This window comes from Penaeus chinensis, chromosome 31, assembly GCF_019202785.1.
Source record: "Penaeus chinensis breed Huanghai No. 1 chromosome 31, ASM1920278v2, whole genome shotgun sequence".
In the NCBI taxonomy this organism is placed as follows: Eukaryota; Metazoa; Arthropoda; class Malacostraca; order Decapoda; family Penaeidae; genus Penaeus; species Penaeus chinensis.
The window spans coordinates 28,254,594-28,264,593 of record NC_061849.1 but is presented as its reverse complement, the minus strand read 5'-3'; the positions used below and the strand labels follow the sequence as shown (position 1 = coordinate 28,264,593).

At 42.0% G+C, this 10,000-nt stretch overlaps 1 protein-coding gene across 1 annotated transcript in view; it reads right to left on the bottom strand.

Moving 5' to 3' along the window:
- Positions 1-292: 292 nt before the first annotated feature.
- LOC125042223 (RNA-binding protein fusilli-like) overlaps positions 293-10,000 on the bottom strand; it is a 170,037-nt gene continuing 160,329 nt past the window's right edge. Inside the window, exons 11-12 of the mRNA XM_047637726.1 lie at positions 2,947-3,180; positions 293-2,779 (exon numbers count right to left, since the gene is read on the bottom strand). Coding sequence (XP_047493682.1) covers positions 1,844-2,779; positions 2,947-3,180 — 1,170 coding nt within the window. The 3' untranslated portion in view covers positions 293-1,843. The remainder of the gene's footprint in view (positions 2,780-2,946; positions 3,181-10,000) is intronic.

The window sequence follows — 10,000 nt, the reverse complement described above, 5'->3', positions numbered from 1 at the left end:
CGTGTTAAATACATGCACAGTCACCCATTATTTTGACTATCACCAGCACCTCCACCAAAAGCCAACACCATACACAACCCACCACCATATCTACCCATCACCTTAACTACAAAAACAGCTACACAATGCCACTACAACACCAGAATGCAGCCTGCAACCACAAAAGGTGTAAAGCTCTTGCCTACCTTGTTACCTTAATCTGCCAGGCCCACGAGCCTCATATCAGAGAGTGGCTTTGTTTGATATAGAAGATGAGAGGTGACCCATACACCGGAACCAGAAACCACTGGGAATATCTTAATAGACTTTATTGGTCTTAGCAGAGTAATATTGGCGTACACACCAAAGTCCAGGTAAGTCAAATTATCATCTGGAACATTTTCTGGGCTGACTCCAAGTCAGATATCACACTTAAATGTACTCTTCTGGTTTGAACCAGATTTTTAATGAAGTAACAAGTTATATAAGCCTTGAAAATGTTCAAAAACTGAACTAAATATGAAGCTATAACAATAGAGAAAAACTACTGAATGTACACACAAAATAACAATGGTGCAGATATCACACTTAGTGGAATGTATTACAGAAGTGTTAGAGGACCACGTTGCCCCCCGCATCAGGCCCCTTAACAGCCCAGCAAAGGGGGCACATGGCCACAGGACTTAACAGTCTTGTCACTATGCAACTAAATTACACCAGAAATATCTTCTTAGAACATAAAAAACTAATATGCAAGTGCATACACAGGGAGATTGGTTAGTCTGTCATAACCCTTTCAATCATTTATATTATGATCTATACAAACGTCAAGTTGCCAAGTCCTGAGGCCAGCACCTATGTCCTACCAGGACCCACTGTGGGGTCCACTGCACAAGTTCCCACTGTGGTGGACTGATCTACCACCACACCACCACCACCGCCACACTGCCAGCCAACCAACTGCTCATGTACACACGGCTGCTAATGTCCTATTCTATATGCTCTACTATGTCAAAGTTTAACTTAAAACTAAAAATATTAACACTACATGAATGCTCATCTTTCATGAGCAAGAAGCAGGTCAAAGGTGGGAAAGTACCACCCAGCCATAACAAGGGCAGCCGTGTACACAACAGCTGCCTTACACCTTCACACCTACAAATATACTGTATTCCACTCACGCTCTCCTTCAGACACACACACAAGCATACACTCAGTCACACATTAATGCATCCACAGATTCACACATATATGTATACACACACATACATATGCAGGGACATATCATGGATAGATCTTAGAGGATGAAACAACTGTGGTTGATTGTGAGCAAGACTCTTAATATGAACTTATGAATCTAGTTAATAAAATTATATTAAAATCCATTATACAACAGTAATGTTCTTCCCAGCAAAAAACACTGAAAAAGCCAGGAGAAGAACATTTTCTTGCTCCAACCAGCACAGTTGAGTTTCTGTCTAACACCCATCTAAGAGACACTTAAAAAAAACTAAGGCTCATCCACCCTGCAGCAGAACACTCCCAGCAGCCACACAATGTTGGCCAGCAGTGTTTGAGTTGCTGGCAACAACAGGTGCAGCACACCAGAGTAACAGCAGATTGCACACACAGAATGCTGCTGCACCACACACACACATAATAAAATCACAATGTTGATGGGAAAGGTCAAAATGTAGTGAGCATTAAGGCATTTGTTTACACAAATCCTAAAATACTTGTTAGGAGTTGTGCTTATTTCCTAAATGGTCACTTCTTACACCTGCCATGGCTCCCATTACACTGATATCTTTGCCTCTCCTACCAATATATACAGGTGTGTGTTACGCAGCACGGGTATTGAGTATTACATAGTGGGGAACATCTGGGGAGGAGGGTACAAGGGATGAAAGAGGGAAGGATTCACATGAGGGCCCCGCTTCATTGCTCCAAGGCTAGCAGCACCTGTGTCCCCTGGGAAAGCCTGTTCAAAGCTCCGCTTCTGTGTTCCAGGCAACCTCGCTCCTGCCATAGCTGCAGCAGCAGCTGCTGCATAAGGCATTGGGAGGAGAGGTGGTCCCACTGGGGGTTTCTGAATACCCTGTGCACCTTGAGCATCTCTAGCCTGAGATGATGACACTGGCACCAAGGTTACTTGTGGATGAAGCCCACTTGCTAGGGATGTTCGTGCATTGGAAAGCAGAAACACTGGATTACTGCCTGTACTTATCTGTGATGTAACTGGCATGTGTCCATACTGTCCTATGAGAGAAGGATGGATTCCTGACTCAGCAGGCTTTAAGGAAGGGGCCATGAGGGTAGGGGGAGCTTGAGAAGAATGAGGTAACTCAAGAGGATTTTGTGGAACCAAAGAAGGCCTTGGAGGAGGGGGGCCCATAGGTGGGGGAAGGAGAAGGGGAGCATCAGCCTGCTTAATAGGGCTTGGAGGTATACCAGAAAGCACAGGGCCATGGGTTTGAGGGTGAAGGGGGTGATGAGCTGCACCAAGGAAGTGGGGCCCCTGGGGGCGAGGTGTACCAGGAGGGGGAACACTAAGTGGGTGAGGAAGACTCCCAGGCAGGGCTGCGGTGTCCCACACCAACATACCCGGGGACATGACGGGCCTTTGAGTTGGCAGGCCACCAGTCAGCACCATGTTCATGTCTTCCCCTGAACACTGAAAGACTTCTATGTAACGCTGCTTCTTCCCGAACACCATATAACGATGATGCCTTTGCTGGGAGGCGAGGAATGCAGAATGTTCGCTGTCCATTTGGATAAAGGCTTCTCCACTTGGCTGTCCCTGCAAAATTATATGATGTTAAAAAAGCAAGAAACAGAGAAAAATAACCTTCAAAAATGGATAATTAGACCACCATAGATAATAAACCAGTTAGATGAAACCTCAATATAAATCCAATTTCACGAGCCTGCCAGAAACACACAAAAGTTTTTAACATGGGAACTTACATGTGCATTGTAAACCATATGGACACCCTGGTAAACGATGCTTTTTGCATGTTCACCAAGGAACTCAAGGATGTGTTCCACCTGGGCCTCGAATGGCAATCCTCGGAGACGGATACAGTCCTTGCGGGTGCCTGAGGTGATGATCTGTTGTGGGAGCAGTGGTACCTGGGGCAGCTGTGCAATCAGTGGCTGCTGCTGTTCATATGTACGAGGATCCATGGAACGATTTAATACCTGTGAAAGAAACTAATGATCATCACCTATAAAGAAATGGAGTTGTTATAGCAGGACAATGCTATAACTGTCTCGACAAGTTCAAAGAAAAATACTATCATCATCTACTGTAAAAATAAAAAAAATCAAGGAAATACACTGTTCTAGCATAACAAGTCCTGGAAAAAGAAACTGGGACGGGGAATCACATGTATTGGAAAATATACGAAACATCATAACAATATATAACAATAATTTACCCAATAATAATGAGTTCCTTGTCGGTTATGAATAATCTTGTATTTACTGAGAGGGGTACAGGAAGTAAATGACTGGCAGAGAGAGTGAGATCTTACAGGTGATGACAGGGAAGAACTCCGAGATGAAGAAATACGCCTAGGTTTCACGGCTTCCATTTTGAAGGTAGTGACAACTAAATTTAAATCACATGCAACAATGAAATGCCTACAATGACTCCTCTACAAGAACTTGAGGAAACAGGTAGCTAATATAACAGACATGTAAAAACTAACATTCTTCACAAAGGGTGTGTTACAGGTCAATGAAAGTGCCACTGTATAACAAAACAATTACCATTACAGGCTAATGAACTTTTTAACTATTCTACTCTATTTAATTTTGCTATGACTAAAACTCAATAATAATAATAATAATAATAATAATAATAATAATAATAATAATATCAATATCAATACTAGTACTAATAATAACAATAATAATGATAATAAAAAACCTCCTTTGCCTCGCAGGGAATTGCCCCAGCAAATTTTATAAAATCTTGCAAAGATATCAAGTGTTCACTACACTATATCTCGCCCATCTCAGGAACAAATTGAACACCACATCATTACTGCACTTCACTTCACTAAACATTGTCCAAATTAGAAGTTAAGCCACAAACTATTACTATTTTTTTATTATTTACGTATATCCACTGTCGCAAACAAACAAAATACACTTCAATACCGATAAAAAATTCGGTATCCACTTTTTTCTTCAAGATCCGTTAATTACGAGAGATGAAGTAACCGGCACAAGCAATGAAAAAACAAAAAAAACAAAAAATAACACTTCTCTTTGATGGTACAAAACTTAGACGATCTTCGAAGAAAGGAGGAAGGAGAGGGACAAGAAAACGAGCTAAAAGAAATGAAAAAGAGAAAAATCGCGAGGAAAGGGCAAAATGGTGATAGATCTTCAACCGTCACCCACGCTAGCACGCTCTGGGACACTGATGTTGAGCTCTCATGGCACGATGCGTGTGCGTCTCCCTATGTGTACATGTGTGTATGTGCGTGTGTGAGTAAGTGTCTGTGTAAGTATAATATTCCACCTCACCTCTACCCCACCCGCACTCTCAACCCCCTCCCCCCTCCCACCCGATCCCAACCCCAAGACATCACCGTCCTGCCCCCCCTTCTCCCCCCCCCCTCGCCCACCCATGCTACCGTCCCGCTGAATTGAAGTCTCGCTGATCCAAACACAAGCTAAGACAGCGCGCGTGGTGGGCGAGAAGGGAAAAGAAAGAGGGGGGAAAGGGCGGAGAGAGGGAGAAAAGAGGATAGAGGGAGGCAGAGAGATATAGATAGATGGACGGAAAGTGAACCCAAGTGTGTCCAAATGCTTGTAAAATTTATATATATATATATATATATATATATATATATATATATATATAGGCAAGAGGAGATAAAAAATGTAAGCACGGGTGTGTTACGTGCGGGTGTTTCATAAGAGCGAATATTCAAGAGGAAATTGATCAAATGAAAGGTGAAATGGAACCCGGGATTAGAGCAGAAGCCATTACAAGAACGGCGACACGAGGGCTTGTTGTGCAAAATACTGCTGACGTCTGCTGCCTCTGCTTGTGCATACGAAAGGGGAGGGCGAAGGAGGAGGAGGGAAAGGGGGTGAAGAGGGAGAAGGGAGGGAGGGAAGAGCGAGAGAAAAGACGAGAACAGAGAGAAGATTCCCAGGTGCTTTTAATGCATAAAACAATATTTCGTCAAAGAGAATTGCAGACTAAGATTCTTTTCTATCTTGAGAGATTAGGAAGCGCTTATCGTACCTCCCGCTAAACGTGCCGACGCATGCAAGTGCTCCGGATAAATGTGCACACATGACCACACCCGCGCATGCGCACGCCACTGGTCAGTTATGAAAGATGCCACAAAATCACACTGAAGTGACTTCCGGCGCCCACTACTGAGTATCATTACTCAGAAGGAGAGGGAAGAAGAAGGAGAGGAGTTGGAGAATGAAAGGAAATAAGAGAATGAGAGAGAGAGAGAGAGAGAGAGAGAGAGAGAGAGAGAGAGAGAGAGAGAGAGAGAGAGAGAGAGAGAGAGAGAGAGAGAGAGAGAGCAGAAGTGAGCAAGAAGTGACGTCATCTCTACTTCGAAGGTCAACATTCATAAAAGTTTTTCCCCCAAACAGTGCAAGATCAACTCAATCTCATTCAGTGAAGTGGCTTTCTTTGAACAAATAACAGTCAATAAGCTGCGCAAGTACTTTATTTAAGGTACATTTTTTTTTTATCTAATCTCTATCACCTGAGCCATTTGATTAAATCTAAACGGAGCTTATCGAGACAAAATTCTCTCTCTCATTCTCTCTCTCTCTCTCACTCTCTCTCTCTCTCATTCTCTCTCTCTCTCATTCTCTCTCTCTCTCATTCTCTCTCTCTCTCATTCTCTCTCTCTCTCATTCTCTCTCTCTCTCATTCTCTCTCTCTCTCATTCTCTCTCTCTCTCATTCTCTCTCTCACACACACACACACACACACACACACACACACACACACACACACACACACACACACACACACACACACGTCTTTTTATTACGGAAAAATCACTTGCACAACCCATCAGAAGGTCGTCCCCCACGTGGCATTCCCTCAACAATTCGATGCTCCACTGATGGCAACAATAGTGCAAGTTAGCTCTTACTTTCGTCAAATGAAAACAGTTTGCGGTGTCATGCAATTGCACTCAAGAGGAAAAAAAGGGGAAAAGGGGGAGGGAAAAGGGGGAGGGAAAAGGGGGAGGGAAAAGGGAAGAGGGGGAGGGAAAAGGGAAGAGGGGGAGGGGGAGGGGGAGGGGGAGGGGGAGGGGAGGGAAGAGGGGGAGGGGAGGGAAAAGGGAAGAGGGGGGAGAAGGGAAAGAGGGGTGGAGAATGGAAGAAGGGGAGGGAAAAGGGAAAGTAGGGGGGAGGGAAAAGGGAAAGGAGGGGGAGGGAAAAGGGAAAGGGGGGGGAGGGAGAAGGGAAAGGAGGGGGAGGGAAAAGGGAAAGGAGGGGGAGGGAAAAGGGAAAGGAGGGGGAGGGAAAAGGGAAAGGAGGGGGAGGGAAAAGGGAAAGAAGGGGGAGGGAAAAGGGAAAGGGGGAAGAAGGGAAAGAGGGGGGGAAGGAGAGAGAGAGAGAGAGAGAGAGAGAGAGAGAGAGAGAGAGAGAGAGAGAGAGAGAGAGAGAGAGAGAGAGAGGGGGGGGGGGGGGGGGGAGGGGAGGGAGGGAGGAGGGGGGGGGGAGGAGGGGAGGGAGGGAGGATGGGAGGGAGAGGGAGAGGGGGAGGGAGGATGGGAGGGAGAGGGAGAGGGGGAGGGAGGGAGAGGGAGAGGGGGAGGGAGGATGGAGAGGGAGAGGGAGAGGGAGAGGAGAGGGAGAGAGGGAGAGAGAGAGAGGGAGAGAGAGAGAGGAGAGAGAGAGAGAGAGAGAGAGAGAGAGAGAGAGAGAGAGAGAGAGAGAGAGAGAGAGAGAGAGAGAGAGAGAGAGAGAGAGAGAGAGAAAGAGAGAGAGAGAGAAAGAGAGAGAGAGAGAAAGAGAGAGAGAGAGAGAGAGAGAGAGAGAGAGAGAGAGAGAGAGAGAGAGAGAGAGAGAGAGAGAGAGAGAGAGAGAGAGAGAGAGAGAGAGAGAGAGAGAGAGAGAGGGAGAGAGAGAGAGGGAGAGAGGAGAGAGAGAGAGAGAGAGAGAGAGAGAGAGAGAGAGAGAGAGAGAGAGAGAGAGAGAGAGAGAGAGAGAGAGAGAGAGAGAGAGAGAGAGAGAAAAGAAACGATATAGATGATAATTAGTAAAAAAAAAAAAAAAAAAAAAAAAAAAAAAAAGAAGGAATTAGGGAAACCAAGAATAATAAAGAAAAATACATAAAAAGTTAAGCTATTAATGCAGCTTCTGGAAGAGGGAGATCGAATGTGAGTGAGTGAGTATTAATGTGTTAAGAGAAGCGAGAGAAAATAGAAAGAAAAATAGAAATAGAATGAAGAAGAGGGAAAGCTATGGGGGGGGGGGGGGGGGCGTGAGAGAGGGAGAGAAAAAAAGAGAGGGAGGGGGAAGGAAGGAGGGAGGGAGGGAGCGATGGAATGAGTAAGAAGGAGAGGAGAGGAGAGGAGGGTGGGAGGAAACGAGAGGAGAGGAGGGTGGGAGGAAACGAGAGGAGAGGAGAAAAGAGGAAGGGAAGGAGAGGAGAGAAAACAGTGAAAGAAAGAGAAAACGAGAGAGAAGAGACAGAACAGACAGACAGACAGATAGTGAGAGACAAAGAGCAAGGCGAGCCCGAGCGAGGGGAAGAGAGCCGAGGGGAGGAGAAGGGAGGCTGCCGAAGGGAGGAGGAGGAGGAGGAGCCTGGCCGCAGTTGCTGACTCGGCTGCGGCAAAGCACAACAGCCACCGGCCTGGCCCACCTCACGGCCGCCCTCTCCCGGCGACTGAGATTTCGCCCCGGCTCAGGAGGCTAATGAAATAGACTGAGCTAATGAAATAGATCAGGGAGTAGGTATATAGCACATACACATAGTGCACAAGGAAATCTAAAGTCTAAATAAAAAAAAATGTACGGATACGTATATATTTTACTTTCCCATAAAGACGTGCACTCATAGGCTTTGGGACGTAGATACGTGCAGGTGTGTGTGTGTGTGTGTGTGTGTGTGTGTGTGTGTGTGTGTGTGTGTGTGTGTGTGTGTGTGTGTGTGTGTGTGTGTGTGTGTGTGTGTATGCGGGAAAGAATGCGTGCGTACGTACGTGTATGCGTGCGCGTGTACGTACATGTACATACACAAAGATGAAGAAAAAAAACAACAACATATCTATTGTAACCTAAAGAAAAAACTAAGGAACATGACATCAACCTCAACAAAAATGAATAAAAACTCAAGCGGGGAAACCCCTTCAAGACGGAGCCATCAGCCCGTCCAGCGACCACCAACTCAAAATAGCCTCGTATCTCTCTCACATGCACATTTCGGGCCCGGTTGAGAGACAGCAGTCTCCCCAAGGCCACGGGCCGTCGCTCGTACTTACGGTTATCTCTATCCAAGATGATAAGCGTGTAAGCAAATGTGTAATCAGTATGATATTAAGGCTACGTAACCTCTCAGGCCACTCGCTTTATAGTCATGCTTATCATTGAGTGACCTGTTCGTCTATGTAGATTTGTGTGATTACACTATACAAATAGGAATATAAAGGTAAATAACCATAAAGAGAATATTATATATATTATATATTATATATATATATTATATATATTATATATATTATATATTATATATATATTATATATATTATATATACATATTATATATATTATTTATATATATATTATATATATTATTTATATATATATTATATATATTATTTATATATATATTATATATATTATATATATATATATATTATATATATTATATATATATATATATATATATATATTATATATTATATATATATTATATATTTTATATATAATATATATATTATATATATATTATATATATATATTATATATATTATATATATTATATATTATATACATATTATATATATATATATATATTATATATTACATATATCATGTATTATATATATTACATATATATTATATATATATTATACATATATATTATATACATATTATATATTACATATATATTATATACATATTATATATTACATATATTATATATTATATATATTATATATATTATATATTATATATACATTATATATGTTATATAATATATATACATTATATATATTATATATTATATATACATTATATATATTATATATTATATATACATTATATATATTATATATTATATATACATTATATATATTATATATTATATATATATATATATATATATATATATTATATATATATATAGTATATATACATTATATATATAATACATATACAGATTATATATATTATATATCATATATACATTAAATATATATTATATATAATTTATATATATATATTTATATATATAATCAATATTACATATATATTATTTAATATATATACATATATATTTATTTATGTATATAATCAAATTATATATGATCTGTAGATACAATTGTCTTACATTAAAAACATATCAGAATCACGAATCCTGAACCGCTACCACCAGAACCAGAATGACAATATCCGATGCAGGACAACAACAGGTGGCAGAAGGGCAGACGCGACTGTCAAATAAGAGAGAAGTGGAAGTGGAAAAGGAAGAGGGAGAGGGAGAGGGAGAGGGAGAGGAAGTGGAAGAGGGAGTGGAAGGAGGAATGGAAGGAAGAGTGGAAGGAGGAGTGGAAGGAAGAGTGGAAGGAAGATTGGAATAGAGAGAGGGAGAGGAAGTGGAAGAGGGAGTGGAAGGAAGTTTGGAAGGAAGATTGGAAGGAAGATTGGAAGGAAGATTGGAAGGAAGATTGGAGGGAAGATTGGAAGGAAGAGGGAGAACTAATGGCAGATGAAGCGCCCGGGTAGGTCAAAGGAAGGCATTTCGGGAGGACAGGATATGAAGGAACGAAGGAAGGAATAGGAG